We start from the raw sequence: 19,893 nt of genomic DNA on the forward strand, positions 1-19,893 counted from the left end.
CCTGCATCGGCAGGCGGACTCTCAACCACTGCGCCACTAGGGAAGCCCTGTATGTTTGTTTTTTAAAAGAGCTTTCACACAACCTCTAGTGATCTTCACAAGCCTGTGCCATAGGGACACTTAGTTGTTTTGAGAAAACTGAAGCCCTCCCAGGTTAGTTGGCTTGGTTCACGGTCTCTGTTTTCCTAATCCTTTCAGACCATTTGTGAGGTGAGGCTTCGCAGTTTTTCTGGATCCCGACGAATTTTCGGAAACTCGCTAGTCTTTGACCTTTGTTAAGTAATTCATTCCCAAGCAAGGCTGGTCTGACCACACCTTAAGCGCCGGCCGCGTGTTCACGGTTTCCACGACAACACCTCGGGAGTCAGTTGCGCTCGGTCTCGCGATAAGAGGGGGTTAAATCCGGAGAATTGCGCATGCGTTTTGTCCACACGGCCTCTGAACTCGGAGGCTTCCGTAGAGGGCGTGAGAAAGATGGCGGCGGCAACACTGGACCGTTTAGGTAAGGGTTTCTTGGTGGGTGGAGGAAGGGAGTGAGGTGGGAGTCTGAATTGACGGCGTGTGTTGATGTTGCAGGTGCGTTGTGGATGCAGAATCTGAGGGGAAAGCTGGCCTTGGGGTAAGTCTTTCGCCTCGGAGTTGGGGAAGGGTCCAAGCCTCAGTCTTACTAGTCTCAGTTACTTAGAGCCTAGGTGCCAGGCTATGCTTTAGTCTCTGAGGCTAGCAAACGAGACAGCCAGAGTCAATGCTTTGCCACCACCCTGTGTTTTCACCGCCGTATTGCATAGCCCTGCGGGTATCAGTATTATCTATGACTGAAGGGACGTTGTAAATGTCTTTTCTGAACACTTTTCTGATCTTTTTGGATATGGTTAGATTCTCCCACCCAAATTGGGAGCGTACTTTTCTAGTTATCTCTGTAATTATTTGCTTATATGGGCAGGGACTGTATTGTAGACAGGTGCGGTTTACATCGTGCCTGACATTGTGTTAAAATCTTTGTACGCCTTATATCTTTCTCACAGCATCCTACGTAGTGTAGGTACTGCTATACCCATTTTTTCAGACAAGGAAATTGAAGCCCGCAAAGTAAAGTAAGTTGCCCAAGGTCCCTCAGTTACAGGAATTTTGAAGTTTTATACTATATTTTTAGAGCATTCTTTGACCTCAGGACAAAGCGTTCTTTTAAGGTTAGGGAATGCAGCTGAAGTCGGTACTGGCAAGAGGCTTTCTCTGCTCCCTTCTCATTGTTCTTCTGTAGTACAGCTGTGGCTGTTTGGAGGTTGATAATCTGATTGTAAATTTTCTGATCGATGTATTTGTTAACATTAATTTTGGTTTAGTCCATAGACTTTGGAGACAGATAAGTTGAGTGTGAGTCCGCATTTTAACTGTGATTTTGGAAAAGTTACTTATTCTTTCCAAGCTTCAGTTATCTTCTATGTTATGAGAGGAAAATTAGTACTACCTCATAGATTTTTAATCAGGATGAAATGAGATAATGCTTATGAAGTGTTTTGTACAGTGCATGGTGTATAATAATCCCATCCTAAATCTTAGCTGCCATTAGTGTTTTTATCATTATAAACTACTATTGAGTTCCCATTATATCTAGCTTTGTCTTAGATTCTTGGCTCGAGGGAGGAAGAGGTGGGCTAAAGAAGAAAGTAGGAAGTACTGGCGCTTAGGATTTGTCTTCACTGCTTTCGTAGATTATCTTCTGTCACTCTACCCCCAGCCATGCTGATATACTTACTTTTTCTGAGTATGCTGTGCCTTTACTTGTTTCTTGGTTTTTCATACTTTTCCCTCACTTTCTGTCAGTAACAGCAGTCCTCATTATTCAGACCCCTTTTTAACTGTTTCCCCTTCATGATCTCACTAAAAATGAAAGAAATCAATTTCTCCTTTCCTTTAGTATGTGTTGCTTAAATTATGGCTTCATGTATATGTGTCTGTGTCCTTTGCTACCTTGTGTGTGCTGGACAGTTAGGGACACTTCTTGTTTCTTTTTGTAGCTCCAGTATAGGGTCTTGCACAAAGTGAATATTTTGTTGATTTTTGTTGATTTAAATTGTCCCCCACTGACTTATATGGGAAGCTCTGAGCAAGTAACTAAAGCAGTTTGGCTTCAGTCTTGTCATCTGTGTAATACAAGAGGGTTGGATTTTGCTAGGTAGTCTTGGAGGCTCTGTGCCTCCAAGAAGTTATATAATTTTACAAGTCCCCATTCTCAACTTTCTAGTGGGGAAATGACCACATGAAAACTAAGTAGAAAAGGCATAACTAATGCTTATGATGACCGTGTAAAATTTTAGAGAGATCTAATTCAGTGGTTGGAAACTTAATTACATACCAATTGCCAGACAGGTAATAGAAATGAGTGAACTAGGAGAAGTGGTCTTTGTAAAAAGAGAGTGGTAGGGCCTGTGGCAGTCATAGAGTTCATTCCTCCTCTAAAGTCATTGAATTGGATTAAAAAAATGCTGCTGACCAAATAAAACTTTTCTGCAGGCTATATTTGGTAGCAGACTGACAATTTCCAACCTTTGAATTTCAAGTCTCCCATTTTACTGATGCATGCATTTGGGAATTTTTGTGACTTACTGAAGGTTACATGGCAAACCTAGGATCTAAACAAAAAATTCTCTGGCTTAAAATAGTGCTGTATCACATCATGGGAGGGACTGAGTGATGAGCCGTGAAGGGGTTTGTCAGAGGAGTCTTTCTGGAAGAGGTGAGTTTAAGTTTAAAGAATGAAGGGTATATTTTGGTGGTTTAAAAGTTTGAAGGCACTAGTTACTAAGCTGTACATAGGTTAAAATTCTCCACAAGAAAAACCAAGTTGGAAATGTCATGAATCAGCAGTTTGGTGGATAAATGATGAGAACAGTGTGATATATTTGAATAAATACTGGGCTTCAGGTGATAGAGCTGGATTTCAGGTCTCTGTCAGGGACAAGTATTGTGGTCTTGGGCCATTGGCTTAACTTCTGTGAGGCTCAGTTTCCTCATATCAAAAAATGAGGATAATATTTAACTTCAAGGGTGGTTGTGAGAACTAAGAGACTAATACGTAAAATGTCTGTTTTAGCGCCTGGCATTGTGGAGGTGTTTTGACTGGGGATGATATTGCTGTGAAGTTGTTTGAGAGGAATCAGATTTAATGCTGGAACCAATCAGTAGTTACTCAACACTCTTAGATGAGATTACATATTTCATCTGTCAGGCCTACTTTTGTAGAACAATTAGCAGGAAGATAAGAAACTGAAATACACATTAGCCTATTCAGTTGAGTCACTCTTAAGAGACTTTTCCAGTGTAAGGGGTAGTAATTATCTCTTGTTTTTATGCATCCATGCTTTCAGTGTTCTGATTGCCATGGCCAGCAGATTTGACAGCCCCGCTGATTGGTCCTCTCTTAAATAAATCTTACCCTATGAACTGAGGGCTTGTGATTCCTTGCCCTTTAGGACAGTGGTTCTTAAATTTGAGTCACAGATCTCTTTGAGAGTATGATGAAAGCCACAAGAAATGTTCCCAGAAAAATGCATATCGCATTCATAGTTTGGCTTGTAATTTCATAATCCTTAGTATAGGAATCTTTGCACTGGGACATCATAACTAAACAAAAGGACAATAATGATACACAATAATAAACGTAACTACACAGTAATGATTAGTGGTGTAAAGTATGTTGGAAAATGTGTCAGGCAGTGACCCTTGTGTTAATGGGTGAAATATTTTCCTCAATATATTTTGAAAAATTTCAGTCCTACAGGAAAGTTGAAAGATTACAGTGTCCTTCAGCTGGATTCATCAGTTGTAAACATAATTCTATAAATATACATGCTTTTTTCCCTGAATCATTTGCAAGCGAGTGGTACACGTTATGGTACTTTACTCCTAATCACTTCAGGATGTATTTCCTAAAAGTGACAACAGTCCCCAAGAACCACAAACTGTGATCAAAATGGTATAATTTAATGATCTTTTATTTTAATGTTTTAGTTAAAAGGATTCAAATAGAAATCAGGTGTATGCTGACATTTACTTTTTTTTTTTGAGGGGGGTGGGCTGCGCTGTGTGGCTTGCAGGATCTTAGTTTCCCGACCAGGAACTGAACCTGTGCTCCCTGCAGTGGAAGCGTGGAGTCCTAAGCACTGTACCGCCAAGGAATTCCCTGACATGTACTTTTTTTTTTTTAGTTTATTTTTGGCTGCACTGGGTCTTCGTTGCTGTGCCCGGGCTTTCTCTAGTTGTGACAAGCAGGGGCTACTCTTTGTTGTGATGCGCAGGCTTCTCATTGCGATGGTTTCTCCTGTTGCGGTGTACGGGCTCTAGGCGTGCGGGCTTCAGCAGTTGTGGCGTGTGGGCTCAGTAGTTGTGGCTCGTGGGCTCTAGAGCACGGCCTTAGTAGTTGTGGCACACGGGCTTAGTTGCTCTGTGGCTTGTGGGATCTTCCTGGACCAGGGATCGAACCTGTGTCCCCTGCATTGGCAGGCAAATTTTTAACCACTGCACCACCAGGCAAGTTCCCTGACATTTACTTTTGAAAAAAGAAAAATTGACCATTATTGAGGCTTGACAATAAGCCCCACAATGGCCATGCGCTAAAACAAGGAGACCTTATAGGTGGACATTTTCAATTCCATAATATTTATGTTTGTTTAGTGAGTCTCTTGTTTATGTGACACTTTATTCCTTTGAAAGCACTCTCAAGACTCTTCTTTCAATTAGAGTTTGTATCTCCTTCAAGTCTATCTCATGGATCTGAAAGGTTTCTGTATTAGTTTCTTAGGGCTGCTGTAAGAAATTACCCCAAACTGGGTGACTTAAAACAAATGAAATTTATTCTCCCTCAGTTCTGGAGGCCAGAAATCCAAAATCAAGGTGTCAGTCGGGCTGTACTCCCTCTGGAGTCTATAGGGGAGAATCAGTTCCTTGCCTCTTCCAGCTTCTCTCTGTCTTCACCTCACCTTTCCCTCCTTTTTTCTGCTTCAAAACTTTCTCTGCATCTTTCTCATTAATAAAAACAGAATTACATTTAGGGCCAAACAGGATAATCCAGGATAAGCTCCTCCTCTCAAGATCCCTAACTTAATTACTTCTTTTCTATAGAATGTATTATTCACAGATTCTGGAAGTAAGGATGTGCACATATCTTTGGGGCCACCATTCAGCCCACTATATTCTCTTTCAAAAGAGGTCTGTTGTATCATCTTCAGGTCTTTTTTTTCAGAAAGATGCCCTGTAAATCACACCTTTACTTTTGCTATGCCTTTAGCCTGCAGTGCTCTTTTACCAGGTTTTTTTTTTTTTTTTTTTTTTTTGCGGTACGCGGGCCTCTCACTGCTGCGGCCTCTCCCGTTGCGGAGCACAGGCCCCGGACGCGCAGGCCCAGTGGCCATGGCTCACGGGCCCAGCCGCTCCGCGGCACGTGGGATCCTCCCGGACCGGGGCACGAACCTGTGTCCCCTGCATCGGCAGGAGGACTCTCAACCACTGCGCCACCAGGGAAGCCCCTACCAGGTTTCTGAATGTGGAAGTCCATACTTTATTCAACACTCAGCTCAAGTCCCAACTCCTTAAAGCCATCCTGATTACCCCAGCCCTCCTGTGACTTCTTCTGACATTTTAATGCCTGTTGCACATTATGGTTAATCCTTTATCTTTCTAACTGAATTTTAAATCACTTGAGGGCTGGAAATAGGTTTTATGTCTCTTTGCATTCCCATCACCTAGAATAGTACCTGTAGTACCCTATTCTTATTACTTGGTCAGTAAGTGTAAGTTGAACCATCAGTCAATCAGCCTGAACAGATGCAAGTTGTAGTCTGAGAGATTGCCAAAAATGAGATTCAGGTTTTTCCACTCCAGTGCCAAGAAGGAATCCTAATGGCAAATTAAGTATAGTACAGATTTCCAGCTTTATGTAATAGAATTGTTTATGCTGATTATACAAATTCTTTTAAGTATTCCTTAGGACAAAATGAGGGCTTTAGAAGCTCTATATACCCATGCAGTTAGTTACTCACTAGAATATGACTGTTATTACTCTGAATGATACAGTAGTGATCTGAAAGGTTTAATGCCTTATTGTCACATGATTATTGACACCAGAGGCTTCCACTAGCTTTTCTGAGGGAAGGTGTTAGATCTGTGAACTAGGAAGTTGAACAAGAATATATTTATAAACTTTCTGATTTATTCTCAGATTCTGTTTAAAAATTGTTCTGCTGAGAATTGTGACTTTTAAAATTTGTTCTCATCCCCTCTATAGTGGGCCAAACTCCCCAAAGTATATAAGTATAAATAAAAATAAAAATAAATGAATAAATATGTGCTATATCATGAAAAAGCAGAGTAACATGGGGGCAGGGAAGAATGAAACATTTTTTTTTTTTTAACATCTTTATTGGAGTATAACTTGTTTTATAATAGTGTGTTAGTTTCTCCTTTACAACAAAGTGACTCAGTTATACATATACATATGTTCCCATATCTCTTCCCTCTTGTGTCTCCCTCCCTCCCACCCTCCCTATCCCACCCCTCTCATGGTCACAAAGCACAGAGGTGATCTCCCTGTGCTATGCGGCAGCTTCCCACTAGCTATCTAATTTACATTTGGTAGTGCATATATGTCCCTGCCACTCTCTCACTTCATCACAGCTTACCCTTCCCCCTCCCCACGTCCTCAAGTCCATGCTCTAGTAGGTCTGTGTTTTATTCCCATCCTACCACTAATCTCTTCATGACATTTTTTTTCTTAGATTACATATATATGTGTTAGCATACGGTATTTGTTTTTCTCCTTCTGACTTACTTCACTCTGTATGACAGACTCCAGGTCTATCCACCTCATTACAAATAACTCAGTTTCATTTCTTTTTATGGCTGAGTAATATTCCATTGTATATATGTGCCACATCTTCTTTATCCATTCATCTGTTGATGGACACTTAGGTTGCTTCCATGCCGTGACTGTCTTTAAAATATGCCCAGTAGTGGGATTGCGGGGTTGTATGGTAGTTCTATTTGTAGTTTTTTAAGGAACCTCCATACTGTTCTCCATAGTGGCTGTATCAATTTACAAGAATGAAACATTTTAAATAGCCGCTTTGGGGCTGTGCTAGCTTACCCTGAGAGGTGACAGATTGGAGATCTGTCTGATGAATCAAACCTACAGATATGTTTTGTCTGTATGTTATATTGTGTTTAAAACCTTTTTCAATCAGTGTTTAAAAAGTAGTAGCTTTCTCATAAAAATCTAGGTTTCTAGATTCTATTATGCATTGCAAAGTATGGCAACAATTTTCTAGAGCAGAAGAGTGTACCACTCTTTAGATGCGATGTATATTCTTCAGTTTTCCTCATTTTCCAACCAAGTGTGAAATTTTTACATAGGTACCTATACCCAGCCCTCTTATTTATATTACTTGGCTGTCCCCTGTATTCTCTAATTCATTCTACAAATATGTATGTAGTGCCTGCTGTGTGTCAGGCTATTCTAGCACTAGGAATTTTGTAGTGAACAAAGAACATAATCACTGCTCTCATGGAGTGTACAATCTAGCAAGGGAGGCAAATAATAAGTAAAATACAGAGTATATTAGATAGTGACAACTGCTTAGGAGAAAATGAGAGCAGAGAATGGGAATAGGAAGTGTGTGTATACAAGAGGGAGGTTGCAGTTTTAGATAGGAAAGGCCTCATTAAGATAGCATTTGCATAAAGATCTGAAAGAAACCAGGGAGCAGGCTGTCAAGGCATGCCAACATCTGGGTGAACACCATTCTATAGAGATGGAACACAAGTGCAAAGGCCCTGAGGAGGGAACATACCTAGTATGGTCAAAAGCAGTGAGTGAGGAGGGGAGATCGTAGTAGGAGATGAGGTCAGAAGAAGGAATAGGAGATCATGTAGCGCCATATGGATCATTGTAAGTACTTTGGTTTTTATTCTTAGTGAGATGGGAAACCATTGGTGGGTTTTCAGTATAAGAGTGATATGATCAGACTTATGTTTATGGGTGGTGGCTCCTTCTGTCTTCAGAACACACCAGAGTGGGGATGAAGAGCAAGGATAGAAGTAGAGACCATTGGATATTTCAAGTTTGAGATTATGGTGGCTTGGATTAGGGTGGATGTGAAGGTGGGTGAATGGTTGGATTCTGGCAATGCATTAACAACAGCTGACAGGACCTGTTGATGAATTGGATGCGGGGTGTGGGAAAGAAGGGTGACACCAGGGTTTACGACCTGAGCAGATGGAAGCGTGGAGTTACCATTTGCTGAGATAGGAAGACTTCCAGAGGAGCAAGTTTGGGAGACCATCAGGAGCTCAGTTTGGGACTTGTTAAGTGTGAGGTAGCCGGTAAGCATACAGGTAGAGATGTGAGGAGGCAATTGGATATATGAGTTTGGAGTTCATAGAAGGCCTGCGGATTTGGGAGTCATCGGTGTATGAACAGTATTTAAAGCCATGAGTCTGGTTGACTTGGCTATGAGAGTAGATAGAAAGCACAAGAGTCCAGGGATTGATTCCTACCTGAGTTAGCCAACATTTACAGATCAGGTTGAGGAGGACAAAACAAAGGAGACTAGAGAAGTGTCGAGAGGTGAGAGGAAAACCCAGAGTGTGTTGTGTCCTGGAACTCAAGTAAAGAAAGTGCCTCAAGGAAGAGCAGGTGACCAGATGTGATACTATGATTTATGACAAGTAGGCCAAAATATATTTCTCATGTATATTTTGTCTTTGTCCATGGTTCTGGCTCACAGCTCCCAAAACCCTTGGAATTTCCTGAGCCATAGGGTTATGGGAGATTCTTGTGTCATCATATTTCCTCTCTTGTCCTCAGTTTATGGCTTCAGAGCCATAAAGTGAAATGGGTGTCTTGTTATTCCTGACATGGCCCCTTTCCATCACAACTGGGTTTATGTTAATGAGGTGAATTTGGGGAAGCACCTAAGGATGGGGGTTGGTTGCTAGGGGAACCAACCATGAACAGAGGGGTGGAACTTTTAGTCCCACCACCTCCTGGTTTCCAGGGAGAGGAGAAGGACTGGAGGTTGAATCAGTTACAAAAGGCCAATGAGTTAGTTAATCCTGCCTATGTAATGCAGCCTCCATAAAAAGCCAAAAGGAGGGGGTTCAGAGAGCTTCTGAATGGGGAACCAGAATGCTTCTATGTGTCACTGTGCTGGGCCCCAAGTTTCATGAAGACAGAAGCTCCTTTGTTTGGGACTTTGCCCTATGTATCTCCTCACTTGGCTTTTGATTCATATCTTTTACTGTCTTTCATAAAAAATCAGTAATCTAATGAGTAAATGGATTTCCTGAATTTTGTGAGCTGGTGAAGGAAATTAATCAAACCCAAGAAGGGCATCATGAGAACCTCTTGATTTTATAGCCAGTTGGTCAGAAGCACAGGTAACAACCTGAGCTTGTAACTGGCATCTGAAGTGGAGGGTGGTCTTGTGGGACAGAGCCCTTAATGTGATGCTGTCCCCAGGTAGAGAGTGTCAGAATTGAATTTAATGTAGGATACCCAGGTGGTGTCAGAGCGTTGCTTAGTGGTGGTATGAGGAACCACCCTCCAACACTGGAATTGTTGGGTAGTCAGAGAGCCCCTTTACCAGGGATACTTAGATCATTCTCAGATGAGAACTGAGAATTGTCCACTGGATTTTACAACACATATCTTCGATGACCCTGATAAAGCAGTTTTGGTGGAATGATGGGAGAGGGTTAAAGATGAATGGGAGGGCTGGAATTAGATACAGGGAGTTTAGGTAACTCAATCAAGGAGTTTTGCAGCAGTAGATAGAGGGAGTTGGTCAGGAGACTGTTAAGTTGGGAGGTATTAGAGTATATTTGTTTGCTGATGGTAGCGTTCCAATAGAGAAGAAAAATTGATGATTTAAAGGGGGAAGAAAGAATTGCCGAAGCAATGCCCTTGAGTAGATGGGAAGAAATGGGATCTAGGGAGCAAGGGATGAGATTGGTCCTGATTAGGGCATAGACTTGCATTCATAGTAACAAGTGAAGATAGTAAGTGTGTATGGCTATGGATGCCGGTGGGTATATAGATTAGGTGGTGGGAGCGTGTGGAAGTTCTCTTCTTCTTCTTCTTCTTTTTTTTAAAGCAACAATTAATTAATTAATTAATTTAGTTGCGCTGGGTCTTAGTTGCGGCAGGCGGGCTTCTTAGTTGTGGCTCACCTTCTTAGTTGTGGCCGGCAGGCTCCTTAGTTGCAGCTTGCGGGCTCCTTAGTTGCAGCTCACGGGCTCCTTAGTAGCAGCTCGTGGGCTCCTTAGTAGCAACTTGCTGGCTCCTTAGTTGTGGCATGCATGTGGGATCTAGTTCCCTGACCAGGAATTGAACCCCAGCCCTCTGCATTGGGAGCTCAGTCTTAACTGAGGGAAGTCCCCTGGAAGTTCTCTTTTGATTGTTCAATTTTCTCAGCGAATAAGCACAATTTTCAGCTGAGACTGAGGATGAGGGAGGAGATATGGGAAGTTTAACTAGCAAGGAAGAGGTATGAAGTTTGTCTACAGGGGCTGGGAGAGTAAATGGACTAGAGAAATACAGTAGGAATGCCAGGCAGCCTTAAGGGCCCACTTATTCTTATGAATAAGAATGTAAAATTTAGGCATTTAGTCATTATTGCTTTACACAGTGAGAAAAATCTTTCTTATTAACCATCCACATGTGTATGGCGTGATAACTGGAACCTTTTGGAACAGAGAGGTCATGCTCCCTAGTCTGCAAAAACTAGCACTGTCATTTTGTTTTTGTTTGTTTGTTTGTTTTAATGCTGCTTTAGCTAATAGTGACTTCCAATTGGGAGCAGTTTTGCCTCTCACCTCCCTCCAGGAGACATTTGGCAACATTTGGAGGCGCTGCAAGATTGTCACAAGGCAGGGGGTGCTGCTGGCATCTAGTAGGTAGAGGTGAGGGATGCCACTAAGCATCCTTATGACAAAGGCACAGGAGAGTCCTCACAACAAAGAGTGACCTGCTCAAAATGTCAGTAATGCCGAGGTCGAAAAACTCTGAACTTATCATGGTTCATAGTTGCTGGGATTTCACTTTTTTTGTTTGCTAAATTCTTGTTTCCTTGTTTGATTTGTCCTTGACTTTCACAAAGTACTAAAATTGTACTGAGGTATGAGAATATACATATCACTTCAGCTTTTTATTTTAGATTTTAATGGAGGCAAGAGGGAGGATATTCTTTTATTCAGCCTCAAGTATGGGATTAATGTTATCTGAAGTAAATTTGGAACAAAGAACTTTTTACCTCGATGCATCTAATAACGTGAGTTTCTTAAGATTGAGCCTGAGGCCAGTATTATCTTCACTTGGGACTTGAGTATACCTTGTACTAAATTTCAAAGTAAACTTTGAGTAACAAAGAGGAAGTATTCTGTCAAATTGTGACTTGAGAACGTTTCAGATAGTCTGTCTTATCTGAGTTAACTCTTAATCCTAAAATTTGGCTTGTATCTGCTACTCTTCAATGCCTAATGACTATGGGCAGGATTTGAAACGTGGTACTTAAACTTAATCCTCAAGTATTGGTAGATAGAAAACACCAGAATGATGAGAGAAGGGAAATTCATATGCTAGTTCCAGCATACCATTCACTTTCTGCTTGAGCTCAGGCAATCTCACCGTACTGTGGGAACCTGTGTGTGTGTGTTTTGTGTACAAGTGCTCTGGAGTGGTGGTTCATGCCCACCTTCCTTCACCCAATTTACGGAGATGCAGTGAAGCTAAAGGGATTTGGGTTTCCTAGTAAATGAAAGGGTATACTAAATACCGGTAGTGATATTTGAGTTTCAAAATGATAAAAGTTGATCCTGGTTGCCTTTTTTTTTTAAGATTTTAATTTATTTTCATTCTTTAGAATGCTAACAGTAAGCTAGAGCTCTAGGCAGAGTTAAAATCTAATATTTGTTGGAAGAAATTTTACAGAAGGAAGTGGATTCTAGCAATAACCCATGCTATCATTTGTTAATTCCAACTTCCTTTCCTTTATAAATTTATTTATTTATTTATGGCCGCATTGGGTCTTCGTTGCTGCCCACGGCTTTCTCTAGTTGTGGGGAGCAGGGGCTCCTCTTCGTTGCAGTGCGCGGGCTTCTCATTGCGGTGGCTTCTCTTGTGGATCATGGGCTCTAGGTGTGTGGGCTTCAGTAGTTGTGGCACATGGGCTGAGTATTTGTGGCTTGCGGGCTCTAGAGCGCATTCTCTAGTAGTTGTGGTGCACGGGCTCCATGGCATGTGGGATCTTCCCGGACCAGGGCTGGAACTCATGTCCCCTGCATTGGCAGGCGGATTCTTTTTTTAAAAAAATTAATTAATTATTTTAACATCTTTATTGGAGTATAATTGCTTTACAATGGTGTGTTAGCTTCTGCTTTATAACAAAGTGATTCTGACTTACTTCACTCTGTATGACACACTCTAGGTCCATCCACCTCACTACAAATAACTCAATTTCATTTCTTTTTATGGCTGTGTAATATTCCATTGTATATATGTGCCACATCTTCTTTGTCCATTCATCTGTCGATGGACACCTAGGTTGCTTCAGTGTCCCGGCTATTGTAAATAGTGCTGCAATGAACATTTGGGTGCATGTGTCTTTTTGAATTACAGTTTTCTCTGGGTCTATGCCCAGTAGTGCAATTGCTGGGTATATGGTAATTCTAATTTTTAGTTTTTTAAGGAACTTCCATACTGTTCTCCATAGTGGCTGTATCAATTTACATTCCCACCAACAGTGCAAGAGGGTTCCCTTTTCTCCACACCCTCTCCAGCATTTATTGTTTGTAGATTTTTTGATGATGGGGCAGGCGGATTCTTAACCACTGCATCACCAGGGAAGTCCCCCAACTTCCTTTTCTTGAATTTGTTTTCTTTAGTGACTCTTCACAAGCTTTCTTACGTAAAGTGGTCTCATAAAAGCCTTAAGTTTTGGGAATTCCTGGGCGGTCCAGTGGTTAGGACTCAGTGATTTCACTGCCGTGGCCTGGGTTCAATCCCTGGTCGGGGAGCTAAGATCCTGCAAGATGAGTGGCATGGCAAAAAAAAAAAAAAAAAAAAACCCTTAAATTTTGAATTAATTTTATTTTCAGTTGTACCTTATGAGCACTTCGTTTCCTGCTTTAACTTAGTGTTATTCCAATAGTTGGCCAGGAGAGGGCGCATAAAACTTTTTGATTTAGTATACTTCTGAATTAAGACCTTCTTTGTAATCATATTTTACTTTAATGTGATTACAGTTGTTTAGTATTTGCTTGATAATTCATTTTATGAAGCATTTGAGCCCTGAAAGTATTGTAGGCATTCAGAAAGCTTTGTCATTATTAATTCAAAATGTGTTTAATTTGTTAGCCATTGTATTTAATTCACTGAATGTGTATTGAGGATTTGAGGAGTATCAAACCCTATGCTAGATATGGGGGATATAGAAGGCATGGGCCTCACCCTCAAAAAGTCTTTCAGACTGTTTAGTATAGTAGTGGTTTCATTGAAGAGTTAAAGAGAAGCCAAGGCATTCATATTTCTGTAATCCTGCTGTCATCCATGAGATGAAAGAAGAATTAAGGTTTGGAGAGACCCTGGAGATGAAGTACACCAATTCCTCTTCTCATAGGTAAAGAAATTGACAAACAGTGCACCCACGAATTACAACTTCATAGAAACAAATGATCATGATTATAAACATGAGAAGAAGGTTTGAAATTGTGTAATACGAAGTTTACACAATTCAGACAGTTCAAACTGTTTTTTTTTTTTTTTGAGAACAGGAGAGATGAACTGTTCAGAGGGCCTAATTTAAAGTTAATACTAGCTACCAGTGTTTATCTTGTGCTAGACTTTGTAGGGTGTTGTGTGTTAATTATTTATATACCACCAACAGAATGAAGTAGGTATTCTTCTCATTCTAAAAGTAATAATTTCAAATTTATTGAGCCCTATTATGTGTCAGGTTAAGTATTTTACTTAAAGTATCTCATTTGAGCTCCTTAAGAAGCCTATGTGGGGGTATTCCCTGGTAGTCCAGTGGTTAAGACTGCACTTCTACAGCAGGGGCGTGGGTTCTATCCCTGGTTGGGGAACTAAGATACCGCATGCCTCATGGTCAAAAAAAAAAAAGAAGAAGCCTATGAGGTAATTACTATTATTACTCCATTTACTGATGATAAAACTGAGGTGTAGAAAGTTATGTGACTTCCCCAAGGCCATTCATCTAGTATTAGAGTTAGGATTTAGAGCCAGGTCTAGTTGACTATGTAGTCTCTGCCCTCATCACCTGGCTTATAGTTTTATTAGAAAATTCTGTCTTCTTACATCATATGGTCTTGTTTTGTACTTTTCAGTTAAAATAGTGCAAGCTAAATGTGGATGGCAAAAGTACAGATTTTGTTAGGTATTTTGATGGTACTGATCAGTGAACTTGAGGTAGAGTAGGAGAAGTGAGCCACTAGAAGAATAGATTTTTAAAATTCTTTAGCCTGAATGGTTTGAGGACTAAAAAAAAGACTTTGCTGAGTATATAATTTAATTGCATATGTTGTGTGAGAATCTGCCAATCTACAACAACTTTGAATATTTAAGTCTGGGTTAAATATTTACTCAGTATGTATGTGCCAGATGTTGTCTTTGGTGCTAAAATACAAAGGATGTCATGCTTGCCCTCCAGATGCTCAAATCGATACACTTACTACAGGAACTCATTCTTCTGCAGCCATCTTACAGTTCAGGAGTAGTACAACTCATTGCTATACAGCTGGCAGGAACAAAGTACTAAGGCAGTGGGGGGATTGGTTGTCTTGGAGAAGGGATCAGGTTCACATTGAGGTGACACTTGAGCTGGGACTTAAAACAGGACAAGTGTTTCATTTAGGAGATAATAAGGGAGGAGAAAACACATGAGCAAAAGTGTAAAGATATGAAAAAATGTGGCTTGTTCAGGGAACAATGAGTATTTGTGTGGTTAGGCTTTAAGGTGAATAAGCTGAGATGGCCAGGCTGGTGTTAGATTATGGAAGGCCTTCTGTGTCTTGTTAAGGAGTTTAGACTATATTCTGAGCAGTAGGGAAACACCAGAGTTTGTTGTTATTTGGCTATATCCAGATGTAAACAAAAGTAGACAATATGATGAACCCTCATGAACCCACCACCCAACTCCAACAATTATTAACTCATGGCCTATCTTGTTTTCTTGTCTTACCTAGAGCCCCTGCTCTTCCCCATCATATTTTGAAACAAATCCCAGAGAGTATATTATTTCATCCATAAATATTTCACCATGTATCTTATTAAAATATATCAAATGTCCAGTTAATGTTCAAATTTCCAATGGTTAAATAACTTTAGTACTTTTAAGATTATAGTAGTCCACACTTAAAGAAGTCTTTTTAACATTTCTTATTTCTTGTAAGGTCAGTTTAGTGGTGAGGAATGCTTTTAAGCTTTTGCTTGTCTGGAAGACTCTCTTTCTCCTTCAATTCTGAATAACTTTGCCAGGTAGAGTATTTTTGGTTGGAAGTTTTTTTTTCTTTCAGCACTTTGAATGTTTTATGTCACTCCCTTCTGGCCTGCAAAATTTGTGCTGAAAGATCTGTGGATAGGCTTATGGGGGTTCCCTTGTATGTAACAAGACTTTCTGTTTGGTTTTTTTTTTTTTGCTGCTTTTAATATACTTTGTCTAACTTTTGACATTTTAATTATAATGTGTCTTGGTGTGGGTCTCTTTGGTTTCATCTTACTTGAAACTTTCTGGGCTTCCTAGATCTGAATGTCTGTTTCCTTCCCCAAGTTAGGGAAGTTTTCGGCCATTATTTCTTTTTCTCTCTCTCTCTCTTTTTTTTTTTTTTTCAAGAGGAGTTTGTTGTTTTTTTTAAAAATAGTTCTTTATTACAGTATAATTGCTTCACAATACTGTGTTAGTTTCTGTTGTACACCAAAGTGAATCAGCCATATGCATACATGTGTCCCCATATCCCCTCCGTCTTGAGCCTCCCTCCCACCCTCCCTATCCCACCCCTCTAGGTCATCGCAGAGCACTGAGCTGATCTCACTGTGCTTTGCTGCTGCTTCCCACTAGCTAGCTATTTTACATTCGGTAGTGTATATATGTCCATGCTACTCTCACTTCGCCCCAGCTTCCCCCTCCCACCCCATGTCCTCAAGTCCATTCTTAAGAGGAGTTTTAATGTTAGAGTAGAGGGATAGTAATTTATTTATTTACTTATTCATTTATTTTGGCCATGCGGGATCTTAATCCCTGACCAGGGATCGAACTCTGGCCCTTGGCAGTGATAGCCCGGAGTCCCAACCACTGGACTGCCAGGGAATTCCCCAGCCATTATTTCTTCAAGTAAGATTTCTGCCCTTTTCTTTCTCTTTCTGGAAGTCCTTTAAGGCAAATGTTAGTCTGTTTGATATTGCCCCATAAGTCTCTTAAGCTATAGTCAAATTTTTTCTTTCTTTTTCTTTTTGCTGCTCTGCTTGGGTGAGTTCCACTGCCTTTTCTTCAAGTTGACTGATTCTTTCTTCTGCTTTATCCAGTCTGCTGTTGAACACTTCTAGTGTATTTTTCAGTTCAGTTATTATATTCTTAAGGTCTGTGACTTCTGTTTGGTATTTTCTTATATTTTCTGTCTCTTTGTTGAAGATTCCGCTGTGTTCATCCATTTGAAGTCCCCCTAGCCTGAGGTTTTACTGTAAGCAGGTGAGCCTCCGTTACTTTACGTATGGGTGCAATCAGCTGCCCCTGAGCTGGGCATTGGGGCAGGTGAGTTTCTGAGGGTGACTCTTTAAGAGGTGTTTCTCTGATTGTCTCCATCTTGTGGGTCTCAGGCCATGAGCTCAATTGGTTTTCAAAATTAGGTGTTTTGGGGGTTCATCTCAAGTGCATGTCTTAAAAGTTGCAGTTCCTGATGTGGGGTTTGAACCCTTTGTTTCTCAGAGAGAAGCTCTGGGTTTTGAGTTCCCTCCCAGTTGTGGGTTGCCATACTGGGGGTGGGGTTTATGACAGGATTGTGAGCCAACCTTTCCTACCTACTTTGATGTCGTTTTCTTCTTGTTTGCCTGATATGTAGTTGTCACCCAACCTTTAGTTTTTTTTTAAGAGGAAGTTGTTCCACATGTAGCTGTAGACTCAGTGTGTCTGTAGGAGGATGTGAGTTCAGGAGATTAAACAATATGCTACTGAATAACCGGTGGGTCAAAGAAGAAATTAAAAAATACCTTGAGGAAAATGAAAATGGAAATGTGACATAGCAGAATTTGTGCAATGCAGCAAAAGCAGTTCTAAGAAGGAAGTTCACAGCAATAAATTCTACCTCAAGAAATAAGAAAAGTCTGAAGAAACAGCCTAACTCTACACCTCAAGGAACTAGAGGAAGAAATGAAGTCCAAGGTTAGTAGAAGGAAGGAAATAACAAAGGTTAGAGCAGAAATAAATGAACTAGGGACTAAAAAGACAATAGAAAAGATCAATAAAACTAAGAGCTGATTCTTTGAAAAGATTAAAAAAAAAAAGAAACCCCAAACCTGACAAATCTTTAGCTAGACTCAACAAGAAAAAAGAGAGAGGACTCTAATAAATAAAATCAGAAATGAAAGAGGAGTGTGACAGTGATACCACAGAAGTACAAAGGATCTTAAGAGACTACTACGAATAATTATATGCCAACAGATTGGACAACCTAGAAGAAATGGAGAAATTCCTAGAAACATATAACCTACTAAGACTGAATCATGATAAAATAGAAAATCTGAGCAGACTGATTACTAGCAAGGAGATTGAATGAGTAATCAAAAGCCATCCAACAAACAAAAGTCTAGGACCAGATGACTCCCCAGGTGAATTCTACCAAACATTAAAAGAAGAATTAAAATCAGTCTTTCTCAAACTCTCCCAAAAGACAGAAGAGGGCAGAATTCTTCCAAACATATTTTATGAGGCCAGCATTTTCCTGATACCAAAACCAGACAAGGGTGCCACACACAAAAAGTTACAGGCAGTATCCCCAATGAGCATGTATGCAAAATCCTCAACAAATTCTTAGCAAACTGAATTCACCAGTACATTAAAAGAATCATACATCGTGATCAAGTGGGATGTATTCCAAAAATGTAAGGATGGTTCAACATCTGCAAACCAGTCAGTGCAATTCACCACGTTAACACAATGAAGGATAAAAATCATATGATCGTTTCAATATTGACACGCAGGAAAAGCATTTGACAAAATTCAACATCCATTTTTGATAAAAACTCTCAACAAAGCAGGTATTGAGTGAACATACCTCAACATAATAAAGGCCATATATGACAAGTCCACAGCTAACATTATACTCAATGGTGAAAGGCTGAAAACGTTTCCTCTAAGGTCAGGAACAAAGACGACGATGTATACTCTCGCCACTTTTATTCAACATGGTATTGGAAGTTCTAGCTGCAGAAATTAGACAAGAAAAAGAGATAAAAGGTATCCAGATTGGAAAGGAAGAAGTAAAACTATCACTATTTACAGATGACTTGATAAGAAAACCCTAAAGACTCCAAAAAACTATTAAAACTAATAAATTCAGTAAAGTTGCGAGATACAAAATCAAATAAAAATCTTGTTTCTTTATACTAATAATGAACTATCAGAAAGATAAATTAATCAAATAACCCATTTACAATTGCATCAAAAAGAATAGAATAACTAGAAATAAATTTAACCAAGGAGATGAAAGACTTGTATATTAAAAACTACAAGACATTAATGAAAGAAATTGTAGAAGATAGAAATAAATGCAAAGATATTTTGTGCTCATGGATTGGAAGAATTAGTATTGTTAAAATGACCATACCACTCAAAGCAATCTACAGATTCAGTGCAATTCCTATCAAAATTTCAACGGCATTTTTCACAGAAATGGAACAGTGTTTTGTTTTGTTTTTTTAAAATTTTATTTATATATTTATTTATTGGGTCTTCATTGCAGTGCGCGGGCTTCTCATTACAGTGGCTTCTCTTGTTGCAGAGCACAGGCTCTAGGCGCATGGGCTTCAGTATTTGTTGCACACAGGCTCAGTAGTTGTGGTGCACAGGCTTAGTTGCCCTGCAGCATGTGGGATCTTACCAGACCAGGGCTTGAACCCATGTCCCCTGCACTGGCAGGTGGATTCATAACCACTGTGCCACCAGGGAAGCCTGAACAAACAGGCTTAAAAGTTGTGTGGAATCTCCAAAGACCCCAATAGCCAAAGCAACCTTAAAGAAAAACAAAGCTGGAGGCATCATGCTACCTGATTTCAAACTATATTACAAAAGTATAGTAATTAAAACAGTATGATATTGGTATAAAAACAGACACATAGATCAATGGCATAGAATATAGAGCCCAGAAATAATCCCACACATATGTTGTCAATTAACTTATGACAGTAGAGCAAGAATACATGTTAGGGAAAGGGCAGTCTCTTTAAAAGATGGTATTTGGAAAACTGGACAGCCACATGCCAAAGAATGAAATTTGATCCTATCCTACCCCATACTCCAAAATTAACTCAAAATAGGTTAAAGACTTGAATGTAAGACCTGAAACCATAAAACTCCTAGAAGAAAGCAGGTAGTAAGCTCCTTGACATAGGTCTTGGCAATGATTTTTTGAATCTGACACCAAAAGCAAAAGCAAAAGTAAACAAGTAGGGCTTCCCTGGTGGCGCAGTGGTTGAGAATCCGCCTGCCGATGCAGGGGACACGGGTTCGTGCCCCAGTCCGGGAAGATCCCACATGCCGCGGAGCGGCTGGGCCCGTGAGCCATGGCCGCTGAGCCTGCGCATTCGGAGCCTGTGCTCCGCAACCGGAGAGG

The 19,893-nt window shown here is 40.3% G+C and overlaps 1 protein-coding gene across 2 annotated transcripts in view; it reads left to right on the top strand.

Annotated features, from left to right (window-relative positions):
* The first annotated feature begins 142 nt into the window (after positions 1-142).
* The window catches only part of MRPL22 (mitochondrial ribosomal protein L22), a 35,509-nt gene continuing 15,758 nt past the window's right edge, over positions 143-19,893 (top strand). Inside the window, exons 1-2 of one of the 2 annotated variants that reach the window (XM_007111843.4) lie at positions 143-502; positions 577-619. In XM_007111843.4, the coding sequence (XP_007111905.1) occupies positions 475-502; positions 577-619 (71 nt within the window). In that variant the 5' untranslated portion in view covers positions 143-474. Of the gene's footprint in view, positions 503-576; positions 620-2,715; positions 2,738-19,893 lie in introns of those variants that run through there. The other variant, XM_028493398.2, reaches the window with a different exon arrangement.

The sequence above is a fragment of the Physeter macrocephalus genome, chromosome 8 (genome assembly GCF_002837175.3).
Source record: "Physeter macrocephalus isolate SW-GA chromosome 8, ASM283717v5, whole genome shotgun sequence".
NCBI lineage: Eukaryota > Metazoa > Chordata > Mammalia > Artiodactyla > Physeteridae > Physeter > Physeter macrocephalus.